At 35.3% G+C, this 25,319-nt stretch overlaps 1 protein-coding gene across 2 annotated transcripts in view; it reads right to left on the bottom strand.

Moving 5' to 3' along the window:
- The window catches only part of Atg10 (autophagy related 10), a 239,572-nt gene that overhangs the window by 61,812 nt on the left and 152,441 nt on the right, over positions 1 to 25,319 (bottom strand). The window contains exon 5 of one of the 2 annotated variants that reach the window (XM_048331622.1): positions 7,243 to 7,340. The exons of the other annotated variant lie outside the window; for it this stretch is intronic. Coding sequence (XP_048187579.1) covers positions 7,243 to 7,340 — 98 coding nt within the window. The remainder of the gene's footprint in view (positions 1 to 7,242; positions 7,341 to 25,319) is intronic. 2 annotated transcript variants of the gene reach the window in all.

Genomic DNA, 25,319 nt, shown 5'->3' with positions numbered 1-25,319 from the left:
AAGAGGAACATGAGTTTGAGTCTGGTCTGGTTATATAGTGAGTCATTGTGTCAAATACAACAAAACAAACCAAGGCTGATCCATGAAATTCTTCTGATGCTCTGTCTTGCTGTATTTTCTCTCATAAACATAGCCATTTCTCCTTCTGATTTTCTTTTGGGTTGTGATGCAGTCAGATAATAAAAACCAAAGACTGAATAGGCAATAAGTGGGACTAATCTTGATTTTCTACTTCAAATTGTGTCCTGAATAAATGTTTCTTTCTTTTTTGCTGTAACTAAGAATGTACTCAGAGAGGGAAAAAGTGTGAACAAAAGCAGTAGTGATACTCAGTAGACACTGTTGAAAATGAACTATACAACTTGGAGGGGAGGAGGGCAAAACTGAGAATGCAAAGGAAGGGGTGACATTGTCCAAAAAGGAATGTACTCATTACCTCATTTATGAAATGGTAACTCTTCTGTAAATCACCTTTATGATATCAATAAAAATATTTATTAATAAAAAGAAAGCACTTGTTTCCAGTATTTTCTTCCCATAACATACTTAAGACCCCAAAATGTAAGGATGCAGTCCTGGATGCAAAGAGTGATTGAGGTTAAGAGAGGAAAAGAGAAGCAGCATACAGCTAAAAGAGAGACCTGAGGTGTATGCATTTGGTTTAGGTGCAGGGATTTGAATCAATTCCACGGGAAAAAAAGAAGAATGGATCAAATCCCAAATTTGACTTAGTTTAATCATCAATGGCTGAAAAAAAAAAACCACTGAAGTAGCAGTATTTACCTTGAAATAATGATGCTAATGATTATGATAACTGTATATTTACTGCTTTGTGTGTGCAAGATATTTAAATGTATTTTACGTATATTGATCCACTTAGTCTTCCCAACAACTCTGAACATGCTACCATCATTGCTAATGAAAAGACAAATGAAGATAATAAGATACTTCATAATTGCTGCAGGTCATGCAGCTGTAAGTGCTGATGCTCAGAGTAAAATTCATTCTCTCTGGCTCCTATAACCAATCCTCCCTGGAAAATAGCTGATTCCATGTCTGGGAAAATATTACACAACATGAATGTGCAGCAACTTGTCATACAAGAAAGAAAGCCATCGAAGATCCACCAGCTTTATCAAAAGGACTTAAATAAACTTCAACAGGTCAAAGATGTGGCAAAATGAACATCAATAAGAATAATCACTATAATGAATTGAAATGCATAAAACAATTATATTCTTGAGTTTATAAATATTCATTTAAAATTATTGGTCACCTCTGAAGCAGAGACTTAGTTCATTATTTGCAAAGCTAGAGTATAGGCAAGAATCTAGAGAGGAAGGCATATTTGTGATTTTCCTGTGACAAGTACACCTCAGCTGGTACTAGGAGAAGCTGTCATTATAGAAGTGGCCCAACTAATAACTACAAAATTGCAGAAATAAAATATCACCTCCATAAAGAACCAATGGTTGTAGCAATGGCTGTTAAGAATGATAACCAGATATAACATGCTTTTTTATCTGGGTAGACAGAAAAAAATTACGAAGTATTATTGCCAAAAGAATTTGCAAACCTCATACTTTGATCAAGTCTCAAGATCTAACTACCAGCTTATGAAACATACAAGGAAGAACATACTAAGCAATATCACAGAGACACTAACTTAAATATGGATTAAAAAATAAGATCTAAGATTTTCCTCAAAACAAATTCAATCCAGTTGAGATACCAGAGAAGAAAAAGTCTAAGACTGAAGAGATATCTCAGTGATATAGTGTATGTGGGCTTAAGGTTCAATTATAGATAGATAGATAGATAGATAGATAGATAGATAGATAGATAGATTGATAGATAGATAATATAATTTTATTACCTCTACTTTTATTTTTTTGCCAGTCCTGGGGCTTGAACTCAGGGCCTGAGCACCATCCCTGGCTTCTTTTTTCTCAAAGCTAGCATTCTACCTCTTGAGCCACAGTAGTATTTTTGGCTTTTTCTGTTTAGGTGGTACTGAGGAATCGAACCCAGGGCTTCATGTATGCTAGGCAAGCACTCTACTGCTAAACCACATTCCCAGCCCTCTACTTTTATTTTTAATTCCCCCAAATACAAGGTTTTTTAGACAGAAAATTATATATTTGACCACTACACACCCTCACATATAAAACATCTTCAAACATAATTTAAGATGTAATTTTTTTTTCATGTGATTTCATCCCATGTCAATACATAGGACTTCTTTGACAAAACACAGACCCATACCTTCGGTGGTGGTCATTATAACACTCTGCCATTTTAGGCAGATCCACCCTAGTTATCTGTTAACTTTCTGCCAAAGTTCTTTATTAGGCTCGATGACTGAGATAATAGGTAGTCTGTAAGGTTGGACAAAGACAGGTGAGTAATCTCCATAATCAAATTTATGAGATTCATGAGTGTCTTGCCTTCAAAAGAGAGGGTTCATGTCTGACATGAACAGGCCCTTATCATCAAGACAAATGCTGAGAGAACAGAAGTGTGATTACTAAAGTAGAAGAGCAACAAACTATATGAGGACAATCAGGTCTGAAAATGAAGTGAAATGCATTTTATATTAAGCAAAGGCTCCTTTTGGTTTTAAGCCACTCTGGAGTACAGGATATTATTATGTTCAGTCTGCAAGCTAATGATACTTTAGTATAATTCTGTAAAATGATGTCTACACAATGATGTCCCACAATATTCTACTAGTTTATTCTCCTCCAGGGCTGCACCATACCCTCCTCTCATCCATCCACTGAGGTATCTTGTTTTTTTTCCTCCACAAAAGGTCTTACAGAAATGCACATCCATTCTCCTAAAGACCTCAAGCAGATAAAAAGACAAAAATAGTAACTTGTTATCCAATCTATAATTAAAACCTAACATTTTGAAAGGAAAATTGATAGGTAGATAGATTCTATGATTTATATTAGATATTTTACATATACATTAGATATTATATATATATTAAATATTAGACAGATATATACCATACATATAGAGAGAGATACAGTATCTACCCATCCATCCATCCATCCATCTTAGATACTCTATCTACTATGATTTGCAAATGCTATATGGTACAATTGCTACAAATGAGTTTCTCTCAGATACTCTAAAGCACTATGTTGAGTAACATTAAGGCTTAAATGAAGTTTGCCATTAGAAGTGCTATAAGAAGAATAAGGACAAATTCCAAAAGACTATCTAAACTTTATAGTTGGGCTGCAGTTGGGATGCTTCAAATACATCTCCTATTAAGTAAATCCTAGCCAGGATGCTAGACATAGCAATGTTTATTGAGAAGGATTTGATTTGTACTACCATTGTAGTATATGTCCATTCAAATGTCTAAAATTTGATACATTAGTTAACCAATTAAAAATCATTAGTTTAAGCCAGATGCTGGTAGCCCACACCTGTAATCCTAGTTACTCAGGAAGCAGAATCTGAGTATCACAATTCAAAACCAGCTCTAGCAGGAAAGTCTATGTGAGTTTTTTTTTAAGGGACAAAGGATTTATTTTGATTTAATACTTCAAAGGATTCTGTTCTCCATTCCTGAGACCCATGCACTGGACACAACATGACCACAGTGGGAAAATGGAGCAGAGAATTACCACACCTCCTAGCAGCCAGGAAGGAGGCTGAGGGAGACATTGAAAATGACAGAGAGAAGGGAGGGAGGGGAGAGAGAGGGAGAGAGAGAGGGAAGAGGAGGGGAGGGAGGAGCAGTGAGAGCAGAAGAGATTCCTGGTAGAGCCTTCAAGGACATGCCCAAAATGACCTGTTTCCTCCACCCAGAAGTCTACAAGTGTTCCACAACAGCCCAGTCCACTGGGGACAAAGTTTTAAAAGCAGGAGTCTACTGGAAATATTACATTATTAAAACACAGAAACATGAATATATTCTATTAAGCAAATTAAAAACACACTAGATATGCAGGCACATGTGAAACGTTTTTGAAAATACTGGATATCTTGACATTTGGCCATTTATATCTAATTTTACAAATATACATGCATCTTACAGCAAACTATAATGCTATTTAATATACTTTCTAAGCACCTTCTGTTACTTGTAAAGATATGCTCATCAGTACCCTGAATGTAGGTAATTTGAGAAGTTATATTGAAAAGCACACTTTTTCCACATTATTGAAAATATGACACCAGTGACTACTTACATAAAATCGGTAAACTCTTTCATTAAGGAGCTTCTCATTTTGTTTCTTTTCTTCTGTTGATTCCTTGGGCTTGAGCTCAGGGTCTGTGTGTTGGGCCTGAGCTTCTTTTCTTAAGGCTAGCACTCTACCCCTTGAGCCATCGTTTCCACAGCTGACTTTGGGGCATTCAGTAAGGGTCTCATAGACTTCCTTCCTGGGCTGGCTTCAAAAAATAATCTTCTATGTGACTCTTAACTCCACTAAACCACCAAAAAGCTAGAAATGGTTTTGTGGCTCAAGAGGTAGAGGACTAGCCAGAAAAGCTCAGCAACAGTACTCAGGCCCTAAATTCAAGCCTCAGGACCAAGACACATACACAAAAATAATTTGTGTATACATTGGTTTCATTTGGTGGATTTAAGAACTTAGGAGTTTTATCAATGGAAAGAATGTACTGGTAATATCTTAGTTTCTTAGGAAACTAAGAAAATGTAGGTGACTTTTAAAAAATCTTGATACTATGTAATAAGTCAGAACACAAACCAAAGTAGGCATGCTGACTCTAACTGGCGCCATCTTGGGCACGTGGTGGATGATAGGGTACTGGGTGTAACTGGTGCCATTTGTCTTCATGGTGGAGGTAGGAAAGTCCCACCTCCAATGTGATGGGTACGCCTGAATTCCTAGAAGTAGGGGTGGGGACTTTGACAACAGGTTACTAGATCTGTCAGTCTTGGGTCATGAACTCTCAAGCTCCATGTGACCCTGCCCCCTGACCTGACCCTACTTAGGCCCGGACAAGCTCAGGTGCAATTATGCCATGCCTTGTGTCCTTTGTCCTGACTCTTCTCTGGTCACTACTTCAGCTCTCCATTGGAGCTGATCTGGTTTATTGGTATTCTTTTTCTGGTTTTTCTTCCCTCTGCTGCTCTCATGGCTCAGTTTTTTGACAATGTTAAGTGTGTTTGCAGGGCTGCAGGTCCTTGCCACAAGAGTCCACCTGTATTCAACAGCTTCCCAATAAAGATTCCTGATTCAGCCTCTCAAAATATGGAATTAAAACATAAAATTGTATAAAAACATATGGAATTAAAACACAAAATTGCATAGAGCACTAGGGAGCATGTTATAGGCTCGAGATTGTGAGTAGGTTATGAAGAGGGCTGCTAGTGAGAGTAATGGAAAAGGATAAAAACTAGAATCAAGATTTCAGCTAACTCAGGAACACTACCATTTTTAGATATGGCGATATGGCCCAAGTAAAGTAATGCCTGCCTTGCAAGTACAAAGCATTAAGTTCAACTCAGTACTAAGGGGGAAGGAAGTGAGCTGGGATAAGAAGCACAAGGGAAACAGTAATTGAGAAGTTGTTGACAACAGGATCAAAGTTATATGCATATCAGTTTTCAGTACTTTCATCCTCTATCCTTTGCCATTTTCCTTGACTCTTAAAACCAGGCATTTTGAGGATCTTGTGGATTTTGAGTTTATATTATACATTTGGGGCATTTTTTATTGACATGACAATTGAAAATTGAAACTCTTAGCTTTCACCTTGAATACTTAAAAATAATTTAAACAGAGTGAGATACTCTTGCCAAAACTCTTTAAGGCTGCTTTGCTTATGTATGATTTACCATGTTTCATAGCAACTACATATGCCTAGTTTACTGAATTTGGAATTCCATGGTGGCCAAGGTAGTTGCAGAGAAAGCTGTGTGTGAGAGAATATGTAGGAAATATTCAGAGAAAACAAAGAGGGAAGGTGTGAAAACTGGAAAGAATTCCAAGAACAAGCTGTCCCAAATGCATACAGGTAGTCATGTTTGGCAGGAGCTATGATGAAGAGTGGGGGAGTAGAAGATAAACTTTAAAAAGCAGGTGAGAGCAGGAAAATGACAGCCACTGAAGCTCAGGCAAAGTATTTAGACCATGTTCCACAGGCCCTGAGAGAGCTGTTGCTGGCTTACATATGTGTGAGAGAATTATGCAAGAGTTAATATGTGACTAATCATAAGAGGAAGAGAGGAAAGGAGCCGAAAGCCAAAAATAAGAGGCTTTTACAAATTGTCCCATATGAAGTCAGCGGACTTCATTTAGGAGAGTGATAGGGGAAAGAGAGGAAGAAGAGATTAATTTGAGAGGCAATGTGAAAGATACTTAAAACTAGTCCTGGCTTCAATTAAGACCTAGAAAGTGGTCACTTATAGTCATTATCAAAGAACTACTCATGAGATGATAAGGATTCTTGGAAGGTAAACTGCCATTCTTATGATCAAATATACTAGTAAGCATAAAAATGCTAATGGACAATAGAATAATTTTTAAAGAAAGCTTCCATTAAGCTTATCAGACTGTTGATAAATATTCTTGATCTAAGTAAAATTATTTTTAAGATCATGATTGGTTGAAAGGTGATATTTTTAAATTTCTAAAATAATTAGGTGCTGATTTTTAATAAGAAAGTAATAATGACTTATATGATTGACAGATCTATTTTCTCTACTTTTGCAGATCTACTTTTTATATCGCCTTTCAGCAGATCTATTTTTCTACTTTTGCAGATCACTATTGCAAACTTTTCTGCAAATGTACCCATAAGTAAAACTGGTGCAAGCTAATACATCTATTTATTATATGTACCAACTTAATTTATGTTTTCACTTAAACAATATATCACTTTGAACACTTATTTTGTGGTAAATACTGTGCTGGTGTTGAGTGTACAATGACAGGTAAAGTAGGTAAACAGACATAATCTACCTACAAGGGAGCTCACAAAATTCGGGGAAAGGCACACATTTATTTTTTAAACCATCCAATTAAATAATTCAAAACTATGGTAATCCCAATGAATGAAAGTCACAGGGTATTGTGGACGCTTATAATAGGGAGGTAAACTAAGTCTGGTCTTAGCTGGGAAGGTGCACTTAAGGAAACTATCTTTGAAATTAACTGTATGACTGCGGAAGAGTGAAATGAAATGGAGTGAAAAATGAAAAAGAAAAAAATAAGAGTGAAAGAATTGCATGCAATAAAAGGAGTCTCTAACCTGCTGGGTAATAGTGTCCCATGGTTCCTGTAGCAGTCGTGTCTTATAGCACTCATGGACACCTTCCCATATCTCCGTCAGGGCTAAAGGTCTCCCATCTGTGAAAGTGCATGGTAAGACTTGAATTAGTGATCCGTATGACATGGTGATGCTAATTATTGTTTTAAAAGGACTGGAGTATTATGAGTTCTTCAAAAAGGAAAGCCAGGCTCTAGAGGCTCATACCTGTAATCAGAGCTACTCAGGAGGCTGATACTGAGAATCATAGTTTGAAGCCAACTCAGGCAGGAAAGTCTATAAAATTTTTATATCCAATTAACCACCAAAAAGCCAGAAGTGGAGGTGTGGCTCCAGTGGTAGGGTGCCAGCCTTGAGCACAAAAAAAGTATCCAGGCTCTGAGTTCAAGCCCAGAACTAGCACAAACACACATAAAATCCTTTACTAATAAATATATTACTTATATATTAAGAATAAATTAGGATTTTCCTCCTTACAGAAATTTAAACATACAATTTTGTGTTCAATAGTAGTTAAATTATCTGCTCATCCACTGCCTCAAGGAATTTTACAAAACAAACAAAAGTCAAATGTGTTTTAAAGAGAATTCACATATACAAGCATAGGTAAATGTCAAAGTAAATGGACTTCCATATCCACATGAGTTCATTAATGATACTTATAGAGCCCTTAATATGTCCTCTATTGCTTAAAACAGATCATATAAATTCCAAATCACTCTGTTGGGAATAGTAAGTATCTTATCTTCTATTAGGGAAACTATGACAAATATATTGATAACTAAAAGTGTTAGGTAGAATGAATTCACTGACAAAGGAAGCCTGTATTTCCTCACAGTCCATAGTGTGAACTAAGTGTCTGGTAGGTAGAAAAAGGAGAGACTCCTGGGCAGGAGGGGAACAAGAAGGGTCTGGTATCAAGAGATCAGTAAAAGCTTCAGTTAACATTCGTCAAACATTAGAAAGCATTGTAGCATTAAACTTAGGGAATGTAAGTAGAAATGCAGGATATAAAGGAAAAGCACTAGCTCTGGAATCCAGGCAAAGTTTAAACCCTGAGATTGACAATTACACTCAGCACAACTGTAAGTTATTGTGCTTTTAACTTTACCTGAAAAATTAGGATAGTAATTCTTTTCAAATTTCTTACATTAGTGTATGCACCCAGGAATGTCAGACACAAAACAAGAGCTCAATAATATGTAAGTATCTTCTCCTAGTCCCCAACCACTATTCAATAATTCTCAAGGCTAAAAAATTCATATCTAAACTGTATTTCTTATAATGTTCCTATGTTTCTACCTCAGGAACACTGTCATTGATACAGTAATATATTAATAGGGTAAGCAGAGCATTTCTCATGTTTGACCTGAAGAGTTGACCTTTTCCTCAACCTTTATTTTCAATAAATAGCAACAGAGTATTTTGATACATTTTCAATAAGTATCTTCATCTTGGCATTTATCTTACGGCAGGAGACCATTATCTTGTGATAAATAGTTTTATTCCATTGACATTTCCATGTCTGTAAAATGAACAAGATTTATTCATCCAATTAACATTTGAATGTCATGTTTAGCTACAAGTTAAAAACAAGCTGCCTTCAATATCTTTATTATACTGTTTTCTGAACACATTTACAGAGTAGGCTTGTTCTTAAGGATTATATATCTTCAAGTGTGTGTGTGTGTGTGTGTGTGTGTGTGTGTGTTTATGAAGGGAAGGGGGAAGCAAGTAAGATCTTGAATACTTCAGTGTCACATGATAAATAATCAAATTACAAAATAGTGATATTCCTTTAAAATGATATTTAAAATAAGATATTCAAAATAAGAAGGAATGTAGTGGTGATATAATAAAATATTAGAGCTGTTATAACCACTAACATTATAAGTAAGGCAAAGTGTTAAAAATATAAATCTTCCAAAATTATGTGTGTCTCAGGACTCAAAATCCAATGCTATTTGAAAAGATAAACAAGTATTATGCTTTATAGTTTTTGAAAAATTGATACGTAAAAGAATGCATTCTTTATCAATATTTTCTCCTAAGACAATGATTTGCAGACCTAAATAATACTGCTGTGTTTAATGATCTTATAATCAGTAATAATTTTCATTTTAATTCTTAAAATATTTCAGTGAAAAATCTAAACCTGGACTACAGGATCTGGATGTGACTACTGTCAAAACTTGCACTGTCTGCTGGAAACATTCATACAAAAATGCAGTAATAAGTAGCCTAGCACCAATCACAGAGACACAGAACAAAGAGGATTTTCATCATATTTGAAACTAGAATTGAGAGTAGTTGGCAAAAGTTTTCAAAAAAATCAAATAAAATATGAACTCTTTAGAACATAGGAATTACAAAATGATTCTCCAAACATAGACTAACAATCAAAGAAACCAAACATAACCAAAAGTTGAATGTACATTCTGAGAATGATAAAAAAGATGACATTGATCAAGATTCATTGTATTCATATACTACTTTGTAGCATGGCAAATCCTTTGTACACTTAATAAAGATAAAAATAAATTTAAAAAAACAGAATGTACTTTTAAAGTTATATCACAAAAATGTATACTGTTGAAGTCATTGAGAATTTCTGCGGTGTTAGCCTTTCTGGTTTTTATACACATTCACATATATACACATAGTAAGGATTACTTTTTCATGATAAGAACATTTACTAAAAACTCCCCACATTGATAAAGTACAATGTACTCTCTCTATTGCCCATATAGTGCAGCAAAACTAGAAACTCAGGAGTTATTCTACATATTCCTCTTTCTCAGCCTTATAACTCACAATGAAAACTATAGCCCATCATTATATGTTAAACTTCTTTAGAATTTGTGCTTTCTATTCCATTCTTGCTACACTGGAGCTCATGTTCAAGACTCCAACCATAGACCTCCAGCTTCTAATTCTGAGTCCCTGCCCCTGTTGGTTTCAAGCACAAGTAGAACTCAACTTTTCTGTAGAACAACATTCTCCAGTTCCACTTCTCCCATAGTATAAAATCCAAGAATCTGAGTACTTGACCTTGCTGACTGATCTGCCTTCTATCTTCACCACTCTTCCAGAGAAATCATCTCTTAGTAAAGAAGACTCCACACTACTATAGGCTCATTCTTTTTTTTTTCTTATTTATTGTCAAAGTGATGTACAGAGAGGTTACAGTTTCATACATTAGGCCTTGGGTACATTTCTTTTACTGTTTGTTACCTCTTCCCTCATTCCCCCCACTCTCCTCCCCCTTTCCCTCTCCCTCCATGAGTTGTTCAGTTGGTTTACACCAAACAGTTTTGCAAGTATTGCTTTTGTAGTTGTTTGTCTTTTTACACTGTGTCTCTTGATTTTGGTATTCCCTTTCACTTTCCTAGTTCTAATACCAGTATATACAGTTTCCAATGTACTCAGATAAGATACAGAGATAGTGCAGGTACAACCATAGGAAGGGGATACAAGAGGATCATCAACAATAGAAGCTACGGTTTCACATGGCATGTTGAAAGTAATTACAACAGTGATATATCACTTGTTTCCATAACATGGAGTTCATTTCACTTAGCATTATCTTATGCATTCATAGGGGCATAGCTATTAGGCTCTTGTGATCCTCTGCTGTGACTAGCCTAAAGCTGTGCTAATTATTCCCTGTGAAGGAGACCATAGAGTCCATGTTTCTTTGGGTCTGGCTCACTTCACTTAGTATAATTTTTTCCAAGTCCTTCCATTTCCTTACGAATGGGGCAATGTCATTCTTTCTGATAGAGGCATAAAATTCCATTGTGTATATGTACCACATTTTCCTGATCCATTCGTCTACTGAGGGGCATCTGGATTGATTCCATAGTTTAGCAATAGGCTCATTCTAAGTGGTTAATTCTTCCCTACCTAGCAAGCCCAAAGCCATGAGTTCAAACTCCCTTTTGCCATTACAATTTAGAAGCCCACCCTGGTTTCCCAGTGGAATGTGAAAGAAGGTCTTATTTTGAGTTGCGGGTTTGGCTCAGTGGAAAGTGGTTAATTCTTTCCCCTGTCCTTTTGAATAGCAATGATCAATCTGTAAAGTTAGTGTACTCGTTTATATATTTCTTATTTCCTGTCCTTCCCAGCTATGAAGCTCTGTGATGGCAGATCTTGAATAATCTTGTTCCTGAATGTATCCCATAATCTGGGTCAGGGTCTAGTACACCACAAATAGTTAAACATTTGTTAAATCAATGCTATAGATGGAAGTTTCTACTGTTTCTCCTATTCAGTAATCATTTCCAACATTGGTAAAAACATTATCATTACAATTTTATTGTTTATGTGATATAGTACTCAAATGACTCACCATAACTTACTTAAGTATTCCACTGTTGTTGGTCACTTAAATTATTACCAGCTGTGAAACAGTACCTGGCTCAAAGTAGTCACAAAATAAGCATGGGCAATTTTTCTCTTCTTTTCAATTATTTTCTTTTGATAAATGCTCTAGAATAGAATTACTAAGTCAGAGTGAAAAATAACTGTTTTAATTCAAGACAGAACTAGTATCTCACCACCTCAAGATTCTCCCTGGGGTAATGAGATAAGAAGTTAATTTTAGAAACAGATATTTATATAACTTGGCACCTACTATCTGCCAAGCATTGTTCTAAGCCTTTGACACTTAATTTAAAAAATGTTTTTGTAGAGGTTACATTTAGCTGAGGAAAAAGGAGATTATAACAATAAACAATGAAAACAATAAATTGGAAAACTGTATGCTCTATTAAGAGGTGATATATACTGTGGTTTAAAAGAATAATAAACTATGATTTGCCACCCAGGAGTGGGTTTGTAGTTTAGACTACACTGAGAGAGTGACTTGTATGTGAACACTGGGAAATATCCTAACTGAGAGAAAATAGAAAGTTCTTGAGAGAAAGGGTGGAAGACTAGAACAAAGCATGATGGGAGAGTCATTCAGCACTTGTAGGATACTTAAGCATATTTTAAAAATAAGTGGCTTTCTCAAGATATAATTCACATACACACAATTCACGAGTTTAAGGTACACAATTCAATGATAGTTTCAAGTTGTTAACCAGCATTTCAATCAACTCTAGAATATTTTGGCACTTGTAAACTCCTTTGTACAGCTATCTCTACAGAATTCTTATTATCTTAAAGATAATAAAAAGTCTTTTTCATCATATATTTAAAAAGAAAGTACAAAGTTGTTAGGAATATTCCTCATAATCCTTTACCTGTTTAGTGTTAGGAAAACAGTAATTTTCTTTGTTTTTAATGAATTTACCTATTCTATATGTTTTCCATCAACAAAATTAAACATCAAATAGTGATGCTTCTTTCATTTAGCCTACTATTTTCAAGGTTCACCCATGTTATAGTGTGTATTTGTACTTCATTCCTTTTCCCAGCTAAATTATATTTCTTTGTTTTAGATACCATATTTTGTTTATCTATTCACAAGTTGATGAACATTTAAGATTTTTTCTCCACTTTTTGGCTATAGTGGTAAAGATGCTACAGTTTTATATGAACATATGTTTTGTTTGTTCTTGAATGTATGCCTAGCGTGGAATTGATGGTTCCTACTGCAATTTTTTATTTAACTTTTCAAGAACTGTCAGGGACTATCTGACATCATACTAATAGTATATGAAGTTTCTAATTTCTCCACATCCTTCTTAATACTTAATACTATTTCTACTTTTTAATTATAGCCATCCTAATAGGTGCCAAGTAGAAACTAGCTGTGATTTCATTCATATTTCCCTTATTACATGCAACACAGAGAATATGTTCATATGTCCATGTTATTTGCATAAATGCCCATTCATATCTCTTACCCTTCAAAAATTGAGTTATTCATCTTATTATAGAGGCATAAGTGTATATATTGTAGACACAAGGCATATTAACTTGCAAACTTTTTTTCATTTCTGTTGTTAGCTTGTCATTTTGGTGAGACACAAAATTTTCAATTTTGATGAAATTATCTATACTTTTTCTTTACATTGCTTGAATAACTAGCCTTTGCTGAATAATGTCAGATCACAAACATTCTTCTTCTATTTCCTTTTGAGAAGGATTTTTGCCTTTTGGAATGAGGAATTGCAATGTTTCAGCAGAGGAATGACATCATATGCCTTAGATTTGGTAAGGGTCACATCCTGTTATTCCTTCAAGAATTTGAACTGGATAAAACATGTTTATTGGGCTGGGGATATGGCCTAGTGGCAAGAGTGCTTGTCTCGTATACATGAGGCCCTGGGTTCAATTCCCCAGCACCACATATATAGAAAATGGCCAGAAGTGGCGCTGTGGTTCAAGTGGTAGGGTGCTAGCCTTGAGCAAAAAGAAGCCAGGGACAGTGCTCAGGCCCTGAGTCCAAGCCCCAAGACTGGCCAAAAAAAAAAAAAAATGTTTATTTTCTTTGCTGGATACATTTTTTACATATATTATTACTTCGAGTTTCCTGCACCTAGTATGTACACTTTTTGCAGACAGGTATCTTGTCTACTTCCTATATCTTGTATATCAGGTATCTTGTTCCTTCCTATATTAGTAATACATAGTTCAGTGTGGGCAATGCAAGAGCTATAAGATGGCATAAAATGGGGACCGGGGCTTTCACCACAGCAAGACACATTCACAAACAGGCCCAAGCATGGGAACACAAAGCTGGGAATAAGTAGCAGGAGCTGGAGTACAGGCACAAAAATTGGCTATATATACACTTCATCAACTATTTGGCTACTCTCAATGAAGTCTAGCCAAATCTTATTTCTGTGAGTTATTTTTTCTTCATAATAAGCCCTATCTTGTTCTCTTTTCAGAACTAACTTGAGTTCCTTTCTGATGCATATAAAAGTTGAACATACAAGAGAACCTAAAGGCTATTTCTGCCTAGGATGATTTAAATAGCTCCAATTTCCTTGACTAGTCTCTCCATACTAGTCTTTAGCATCCAAAGTCTAATCCTCTTTGGAAAACTGAAGGTCAATAAATAATTATAGCACTCTTGTCAAAATATTTGCTCCTTTGCACACTCTCTCTGTGTGTGCACGTGTGTGTGTGTGTGTGAGAGAGAGAGAGAGAGAGAGAGAGAGAGAGAGTTCTACTAGCAGGCCCTTAACCTGGCTAGTTCACAGTGGCTGCTGAAAAGTCTCTTTAGCCCCTCTTGAAGTCCTGTGTTTGCCACCCCTTAATAGACCACAGTATGTCTCTGGTAGGTGGGACTATAAAGATTAGCATGTAAGTGCTTTTTATCTTAAATACTTTAAAGGAAGGAATGTAAGTCAATGTAGAATATATATATATATATATACATATACATATATACCTGCATATATGTGTGTGTGTGTACACATACACACACATATACTTGCATACCCATGTTATAGCAGCACTATTCAGAACACCCAATGGAATAAGCCCTAGTGCTCATTAATGGATGAATAAATTTTTTAAGGTATGGTATATATACACAAAGTAAGTCAGCAAATATTACAAAAAAGTGTTTTATATATACCCAGCTCAGCCACAACAAAGAACAAAATCATGTCATTTGCAGTAAAATGGATGGAGGAACTAGAAATTATCATGTTAAGTGAAATAAGCCTGACTGGGAAAAGCAAATATTACATTGTCTCTCATATGAAACCTAGTCCTTAAAAGACTGAATGAATAATAGGAAAGTGAAGTAGACTTTTTGAGAGTGAGGACAAGCAGGAGATTAAAATGAGAGGTAAAAGGGATGGAGGATGTGGTCTATATATTTTATACACATGTATGAAAATAAAATACAAAGCATGCTAAAATATTTTTCAAAGGGGGGAAGGTAGATTGGAAAGAGTAACAGAGGGTAAATTTGATCTCTTGAGTTTCTTTGGCTCAAAGCTATTGCTCTACTACTTGAGCCACAACACCACTTCCAGCCCCTTCTGGGGAGTTTATTGGAGTTTCACAGAGCCAGCTTATTGGGGCTGGCTTTTTTTTTTTTTGTCAAGGTGATGTACTGAGGGATTAGTTACATATGTAAGGTAGTGAGTATATTTATTGTCAAACTTGTTACCTCCTCCCTCATTTTTCTTCCATCAAAGATTTTTATATGCATGATACAAATAAGAAAATGCCTTTGTACAACCAATGTATGCTAATAAAAATGTAAACAAAAACTAATTAGTTAGGAAGGTTAATTGACTACTCAACTAATTCAATTGGTATTTAATCGAACAATGCCGCCAAGTGGAAATATCCATTTGGAGCTGCTTCTCAGACAAACAAGAGACAAATACTTTATAGTCACAAATAGGTTTTAATGATAAATTTTCAAAGTATAGCCATCTTATGACCAATATTTCACTCCAAGCTATTTTCTATCTCAAAAAAAATTTCCCATTAGTGAATAACAATTTTTCAGCTTTTAGGTGTAAGGACTAGAAGATAGGTCTAAGCCAGTGGCTGTGAAAATAGGTTGTGTTGTGGCAGTCTGAATAGTAAAAGTCTAAAACTCACTTTTCTTCTGTATCTTTGTGATTCATTAAAGTTTTTGCTGTAAAATTACATAGTAATACCCTTATGAACACATAAGATGATGCTAAGTGAAATGAACTCCATGTTATGGAAACGATTGTTATATCACTGTTGTAACTACTTTCAACGTGCTATGTGTAACCGTAGCTTCTATTATTGATGATCTTCTTGTACCCCCTTCCTGTGGTGTACCTGCACTATCTCTGTATCTTATCTGAGTACACTGGAAAAAGTGTATACTGGTATTAGAACCAGGAAACTGAAAGGGAATACCAAAATCGAGAGACACAGGGTAAAAAAGACAAATGACTACAAAAGCAATACTTGCAAAACTGTTTAGTGTAAATGAACTGAACAACTCATGGGGGGGGGAGGGAAAGGGGGAGGGGGAGGGGGAATGAGGGAGGAGGTAACAAACAGTACAAGAAATGTATCCAATGCCTAATGTATGAAACTGTAACCTCTCTGTGCATCAGTTTGATAATAAAAAATTTTTTAAAAATTACATGGTAACAGGTCTCACCTAATACAGCTTTGCCTCTTTGACAAAAACAAGTTAAAAAATACATTGTGGATTCTCTTGCCTGTCTTTTCATTGGTTTATCTCACACTTTCATGTCCAAATATAGATAAAAATTTTTTAGAGTATTACTTGAATGTGTATGTGTACTGCTACCAGGGCTTGAATTCTGGGTCTGGAACTCTCAGCATTTTTATACTTAACACTGGTGTTCTACCACTTGAGCCATGCTCCAGTCTAGCATTTTGTTAATGAATTGGAAATAAAGTCTCGAGGACTTTTCTGCCGAGGCTGGCTTCAAATTCCAGGCCATAAACCTCAGTCTTCTGAGATGCTAGATTATAGGCAAGAACTACCAGTGCCAGCCTTGAGATCTTTAATGTAAAACTCAGTTGGCAAGAAGTATTTATACTTCAAATGTGTGTGACTGTACTTAGCTGGAAAGCAAAATGGAGGCTCATAAATACCATTGAACGGGTATAACCAAATATATAAAAATATATTTAAGTAGAACTTAAACAGGACAGAAAAGTAAAATGTTTTGTATATATCTTCATGAAAAGTAAAGAACCAAAATTTTAAGTTAAAATATGGGCACAAATACTTGACTAACTGAATAAAACACATTATTCGGTACCTACATGTTCAATTCCAACTAATTCCAACAAGAGACTTTCAGCCATGTTAAGAAACTCTTTTCAAACACCAGGCACTGGTTTTTTATGTCTTTAATCCTAGCTACTCAGGAGACTGAGATCTCAGTGTCATAGCTTGAAGCTAGCTTAGGCAGAAAAGTGTATGAGATTCTTATCTCCAGTTAACTACAAAAAAGCCAGAAGTAGAGCTTTAGTTCAAGTGGTAGAATGCTAGCCTTCAGCAACAAAGCCCAGAGACAATTTCCAGGCCCCAAGTTCAAGTCCCAGGAGGGGACATGCACATGTGGGTACACACACACACACACACACACACACACACACACACACACACACACACACACACAAGAGAGGAGGGGAGGGAAGAGGAGGGGAGGGGAGGGGAGGGGAGGGGAGGATAGAAGTAGTCTATATTTTCATTCTGGCCCCAGTCAGAGAAAATACAACTGTATTTAATCCACAACTAGCTAGTTTCAGATACAAGATACCCAAAGCACCAATTTTAACTTGCTTAAAAATTCATCACATCAAGACTGAGAAGTTCAGTAAAGTCTCTCAAATACTTGAAAACTTGAAATAAATACCAAAACAATTTCAGCAGAAACCACAATGAGTACAGTAAATTGAGCTTCTTTAACAAGTACCTACTGAATGCCTACTATGTGCCTGTGGTGTCTGGAATGATAATAACACACATTTACAACCAAAGCCATGTTCTATTAGCAATCTAAAAGGCAAAAAGAGGAGGAGATAGAGGGGGAAAATGGAATAATTAAAAAGTACATCTTTAGAAACTGCCACTAGCATTTAATTTAACATTTTCATATAAAATCTCTCAATTGAATAATAACCTACACGTCAAGTAATCCATATATTACTCAAAATGTGAAGCTTTCTAAATTAAATTTCTCAGGGCTATTAGTTTTCATGAATCCAATAATAACCTGAGGTGTTTCACTAGCATTACCTAACTGTAGTGCAAGCACACTGAAGTCACCCTTACTCCTATTGTGTATTCCAACTCCCAAAGTGAAGATCAGAAAGAATATAATTTTTCATAGTAAGCTTAAGAGTAATGTCTTGGATATGATCAACAGAAATCAAAAGGAAAAAGCAGAATTTTTAACAGTGAAATATGATGTTATTCAATAGATTGTCTTTTAAGGATATAAAAATTCTTGTCATACTCCACAGAGAGGCTGAGATAATGCTCCACCTAAGGAGAAAATTCATTTTTGCTTCAGTGAGAAAATTATACTGTGATATGAAATGAGTGTAATTGTTCATGTACATTCATATCAGTTACTGTGCTGGCTAATTCTGTAATTTTCCTTTATTCCTACAAACATTTGTGTTTTATTAATCTTGGAAAATTGGACTAAATTTTTAAAAATATAGACTATGGTATCATTTTACTTATATACAGCATAAAAATATTAAATACACAAGTTCTAATAATTATTTGAATAAATATGTAAAATTAAATTATTAATTTATTTGAATACCATGTCATCTAATGAAAAATACATTATGGAATTTGAGTCCAAACTCCTCAATTCTCTATGCACCTTTCATAATCATTAAACTCCTTGAGCACTCAGTTTTGTCTGTGCATGAAAAGAATAGTTCCTGTCTTCTGATATTATTGTGAAGACCAAGATACATAGCACAAATGGTATGAATGAAAGGTACTCAGTGCAACACTCAGTTTCATGTATTAGCTGACAATCATCAAAACTCTCTGAAATAGATATAACTAAAGTTTCAAATTTGTTTTCCAATGATTAAAATGCAACAACACGGGGCTGGGAATATGGCATAGTGGCAAGAGAGCTTGCCTTGTATACATGAAGCCCTGGGTTTGATTCCCCAGCACAACATATACAGAAAATGGCCTGAAGTGGCACTGTGGCTCAAGTGGCAGAGTGATAGCCTTGAGAAAAAGAAGCCAGGGACAGTGCTCAGGCACTGAGTCCAAGGCCCAGGGCTGGCAAAATAAATAAATAAATAAATAAATAAATAAATAAATAAATAAATAAATAAATAACAAAAAGCAACAACAAGAAGGAGACAGTAGGCATGCTGTGGTTCATACCTGAAATCCTAGCTACACAGTAGGCTAACATTCTGAGGACCATGGCCAACTCAGGCAGAAAAGTCCATGCAAAACCATCTATAAAATAACCAGCAAAAAGCAGGTATGGAGATATGCTTCAAGTGGTGAAGTGCCAGCTAGCCAAGTAAGTAAGCTGAGAGAGTGTGAGACACTGATTTCAATTTCCAGTAGCAGAAAGAAAAGAAGAAGGGTAAGGAGAGAGGGAAACAGACAAGCTTGATACCTTGCCAAGGTATTAGTAGCACAGTGTCAGAATTAGAAATCAGAATCAAGACCTCTGGCTCTGGACCCTATATGTTTTACTTCTACATTGCATATGTCTTTACACTAGAGTTCTTTCTAAACTGCAAAGTAATGCATGCATACAGTTGTGCTATTGTTGCTATTAGAGGTCCAACTAATATGGACTAGCCTAGTAGTAACTAGAATTTTACCTTTTCTGGTTTCCTTCTTTGGCCTGGCCCACTCTTCCCAGGTTGCTGTATGGACAAATCTCATATTCACCTAACACCGTTTTTTGTTTGTTGGTATGAGGAAATTGAGCACAGGGCCTTTCATATGCTAGGCAAGCAGTCAACCACTCATGCTCCAGTCCTTTTTCCAATGCTTGTGTTTAGTTTGCTTTTCTGATAGAAACTTGTGCTTTTGCCCACCTGCATCCACCTCCTAAGTAGGCGAAATTTGAGATATGTGCCATCATTTATGGCCTTTCTCAATCACCCCAACTCAATGCAATCTCAGTCCTCTGCAATCACAATCCTGTAAGTCTTAGGGCCAGTTTTTACCTTGCTTATGGACCTTAGCATATTATACTTTTCTAGTGAAGTTCAGATCTGTCATATTTCCCTCACTAAATTGGAAGCTCCTTGAGGGCATCATCTATCTCTGATTTCCCTTATTGACCTCTGCATTCCAGAAATATCTTCATGCAATATATATTTTCAAACTGATGGATAGATGGAAGTTCAACATCACATCTAGAACAATAGATACAATTTTTATAAGAATAAAGACAATTATAATTTTAAAATTTACTGAGTGCTTTACATTTATTTAAAAACATTCTACTATAAATCCACATAAGGAGATAAAGATATAGTTGGCATTTGGTTTTTCAGCATTAAATATCTCTAATCCCACAAAAAAATTCTAAAATAAGTAGAAAGTAGAGTTCTATTTCCCTCTATTAAAGCCAAAAGGAGGCAGACATTTCCTAACTCTGTCATTCCACTATATTTACCCTGTGATCTATTTCTGAGTCCTCTCTGCTATACATCATCAGGTTCAATTATTTTCAGACAAGCATACCTACATTTACAGCTGGTTTAAAAAGTTTTGCTTAGTAACTGTCTTTTCAAAGTTATTGGTTTTCAAAATGTAATAGAAAAATAAATGTAGTTTTTTAATTATATGTTAAACTTATGTAGGCTATTGTCTTTTTAAAAATTGTGGTGGGGGACTGGGGATATAGCCTAGTGGCAAAGAGTGCCTGCCTTGGATACACGAGGCCCTAGGTTCGATTCCCCAGCACCACATATACAGAAAACGGCCAGAAGCGGCGCTGTGGCTCAAGTGGCAGAGTGCTAGCCTTGAGCGGGAAGAAGCCAGGGACAGTGCTCAGGCCCTGAGTCCAAGGCCCAGGACTGGCCAAAAAAAAAAAAAAAAAATTGTGGTGGAACTTGTTTTTGAACTTGGGCCCTTGTGCTTATGCTTACTAAGCAGGTGCTCTACCACCTGAGCCACTCTGATAGCCCTGCTATTGTCTATTTGTATGATACATATTTCCAATAGCACACCAAAAAAAGCAATTCTAACTCATCTTTATCTATACACTTTGTTAAGAAACTCATAATAAAGCAAATGATGTTACAACTTCTTGCTTAAGTTAACCACTTCATCTAGTAAAGGTGCATATTCAATCTTATTGAGGAATGGCCGAATAAGGAAATGTTCTGTCAAATGTAAGTGGTTCACCTCTGTAATGAAAGCTATTCAGTAGGCGAGATATGAGGATCAGAATTTGAAGACAGCCCAGGAAGTAAAGTCCATGAGACTCTTATACCCAGTTAAAAACCAAAAGGCCATAAATGTAAAAACCAAAAGGCCATAAATGGACTCTGGTTCAAGTGATAGAGCAGTAGCTTGAAGCAAAAAACATCAGAGACAGCACCTATATCCTGAGTTTCAGCCCCAGAACTTGAAAAAAAAAAAAAGAATGAAAGAAAAGACACAAAGGGGAAAAAAAGAAATGTTTTAAGGGAAGTAACAAAGTAACATTGGTGCCCCCAAACTGAGATGCCAGTATTTATGAAGGACTGTGTGGACTATAATACCCAATGGTACCCTGCACTCACTTTGAGTCCTATTCAATCTACTCTGAGGTCTTGATCCCAACCTTTATTCTGATATCCCAGTTTCATCTATCTGGACTCTTGGCTTTACTCAAACATTGATGCCCAGAATATTTGGACCTATTACTCCTGTATCAGCAACTTGACTGTTCTTATTCCACATCCAATTTGGTCCCTTTCTAGAGAATATAGACTCTACTTCCTCATCAAAGCACCTAATGTACAAACTTAAAAGAACTCTTGATGACTTCAAGACAGGAAAAAAGCAATAAGCCAGGTAAAGGATGGGCAGCATTCCCCGCCCCCCAGCCTGTTTTTAAAAGAAGCTAATGAATTCTATGTACACATTGTAGAAACTCATGTATTTCTTACTAGGTAAATTTTTATTAATGTATGTTAATTCTACAAAATACTAGGTTTTTGTTTGACATTCATATAAACATAAGTGTATGTGTGTGTTATGCTCTATTACTCACAGTTGTACCCCCTCACCCCCTGCAAGTCTCCTTACTATTCTATAATAGTCCCCTTCATACTTGCACAGTCTTCTTTTTTTATGATTCCACAAATGAGAAATGAGAGAGAATATGTGATACTGACCTTGTAAGTCTGAGCTATTTTGCATACCACAATGATTTCCCATTGGATTCACTTTCTTACACACACACACACACACACACACACACGGAGTGTTATTCAGTCATTAAGAACAACAAAATCAGGTTTTCTTGTTGTGTGTGTAATACAGATACACATATAGATATAGATATATAGAAATATTTTTCTTTATTCATTCATCCATTGGTGGACATCTAAGCTGATTCTATGAGTTGGGTATTGAGTAGTGCTGCAAGAAACATAATGTGCATGTATCTCTGTTATCTATTGACTATCTTTATGCATAAACCTAGCTAAATGGTATGATAGTTCTATTTTCAGTTTTTTAATGACTTCCTATACTGATTTCTATAGTGGATGAACTAAGTTACATTATTTCTAACAGTGTATAAGCATTCTTTTTCCTGCCATTCTCCCCAATATTAGTTGTTTTGTGTTTTCTTGATGATAGCCATTTTGACTATGTGCATATGGCTAAAAATGTTGAACATATTTTCATGTGTTTATTGGCCATTTGTATTTCTTCATTTGAAAAGTGTTCATTTGTCCATTTATCTATTGGATTCTTATAAGTTTAAATGAATGTTCCAAACTAGGTTTATGTTGCCAATAGTAAGGAGATATGTCTTTCATAAGAAAGCAAATATTCACTTAAATATACTCTCTCAGATTAAAAAAAAAGTGTATCTTATTAAATACTCTTCCAGGTCTCTAGGACAACTTTAACCTGTTCCTTTTGCATGTGTGGTATTTTGTAATAATATAGGTGAGAATAAACTTTTTGACTAATTCTGTCTCTGTAGCTTCTCACATTTGTTTTGTATTATATCTTTCTTGCATTATTAAATTCAGGCCTAATTTTTTAAGCATTTTTTTCCTACCATGTTCTAACCCAGAATCCTACTATGCCTTAATTCCTCATAATGTTACAAACATGTAAAGGGTTTAACAAACATTTGTCATTTAATTTTCTCTATTATTTGGACTTTTCAGTTTGAATTTATATATATTATTTAAATAACTTTTCTTAATAACTTTGAATGTTTGCTCCTCAAATCCCATTTTAATACCTAGGATCTCTTTTTAATCCACCAAAATTCATTCTCTAGTTCATTATTATGACTTTAGTTAACTGTTGGTTAACTCTTTACATAATTGTAAGTGTAAGAAAATGTCTTAAAGATTTTATATGGTTCAGTGAGGTTTTCAAGTTGACGTATCAGTCAAATTATTTTCTTCTCATTGTAATAATTAATTTAAATCATTTTGCCAAGTTTTTAATCTATCTTTTCATTTTGTTTAACAAACTACCTAAACTGCTACTGTACTGTAAAGATAAGTTTCTCCTGGAAACATGAAAGATGTTCTTTCCAACTCATTGTCTCTATATTTCTATTTTTAAATTTTAGTATTGCTAATGATAACCCAAAATGCCAGATTCCTTTTCCTTCAGCTTCGTTCTCATTCTTCATTTACCTACCTTAATCATAATTTCTAGGAAATTCCCTGTTCTGGTACAATTCACTTCAGCTCAGTCTCTTTTACATTTGTTTATAGCTTCCAGTTCTTTCTATTATTTCACCCATTATTTAACCTCCACATACCTTTCAAAGCATTTCTTCCATTATTCATCATAAGGCAAATTATGTTCCAAACTGTTAACTTGTCATGTTCACTCCAGCCCCACTGTTTGACATGTATCTTGTTCTCTTTCTATAAAGTATTTCCCATCCTTTTCAGAAAAAAAAAACTGTTCATTGCTCTTTCCAAGTTATCTGAAAGATTTATAGATACTCTGATTCTTCAGCTTTTTCAAATACACTTTTCCTCTTTTTGTGTCTTTTTCCTCCATGCACTACACAAACTTCCTCGGGTCCAAAACCATGAAAAACTCTCTTCCACCTTTTCCTTTATAACTTCTACATCACTTGAACTCCAAACTTTCCATTAATCTTTCTTTATATTGGCCTTTAGCTTGATTTGGTTCATACTGCTTTTAAGAAAGAATTATTCTTTGGCATTTCTTTCACCTAGCTTCTCCACGAGCATACTTTAAGCCTTAAGTGAACAAATCCTCTGCATGAAGTATCTAGGATATACTTTATTTAATTCTAAACCACTACTTCCTGGGCCAATAAAAGAAACTAAGTTTCTCAATGGAAGAAATGTTTTCTTCCCTACTAAAAAGCAGCTTTTTTGACTACTAAGAGAAATATGTCAAACTAGCTCCCAAGACAAAACAATATGTCAGCCAAAGAATTAAATATTTTGAAAATGAAAAACACTCAGTCCATTTCTCAGTAGATATTAAGAATAAAATAAAAGATGCAGAGAAGCAATAAATTATAACCTGGAATAAGTATAGAAATCTCTAATTACGATATAAGGGGAAAATAAGCCTAAGACTTTGGTTAAGGCAGAAGCCATTACATATATGCCTATGTTTTTACATTTCTAACACCTGCCATCAGCCTTTGGTCAACACCAAAGAGGAAAATAGGACATAAAAAGTCCATGGAATGATAAGAATGATAGGGAGTGGAAAGGAATCTTTGACATGATGAATATAATTCTTCACTACAGTGTGCTTCAAAACAGCACAAAAGCAACAACGACAACAAAAAAGTACTGACAATCTCAGTGCTTTTGGGAAATGGAGTTCATTACCTACAAAGCACTATTCAATTGTAGGCTATTTGTTATTATTCAGTGGAATGTAGTTGCCTCTCAATAACTACTGGGAGGCAAATGGTACTAACCAAACTCCCATCAACTCTCCCAAACCTAAAATGAATGACCAAAGCAGTTAAGAGAGGAAAGTAACACCAAGAAGGGCTTATTTCTTGTCTTAAATCCATACTTTACACTGGGAAGCAGAGCTCCTATGGGCTCAAAATTAGAGGCATCAAGAAATTGCTATCTGAATTTGGCTGTCTACCACTAAGGATAAATAAAAATATGTGTTTACAGAAGCAGAACAGCTGCTCAGCCAGTTTGGATGGCCAGTTTTGGGTCCTCAGGATGTTCTGTTTTTCTTAATCTACTATTCCTATAGTCTCTAAGAAGTATCAGACTATAGATATAGATCTGTAGATATAAAGATATCTAGATATAAAGATATAGATGGCTTGAGTTCTTGGCCTCTTGAAGACAACAGCATAAATCACCACAGCAGGCAGCTTTTCAATGTTTTAGTCTTTGGTTTATATTCAGAAATAAAAATTCTTCATTACTGGATTCACTCAATAAATATATAT

The sequence above is a fragment of the Perognathus longimembris genome, chromosome 22, assembly GCF_023159225.1.
Source record: "Perognathus longimembris pacificus isolate PPM17 chromosome 22, ASM2315922v1, whole genome shotgun sequence".
In the NCBI taxonomy this organism is placed as follows: domain Eukaryota; kingdom Metazoa; phylum Chordata; class Mammalia; order Rodentia; family Heteromyidae; genus Perognathus; species Perognathus longimembris.
Note: the sequence above shows the minus strand (reverse complement) of the source record. Positions and strands in the feature narration are given on the sequence as shown.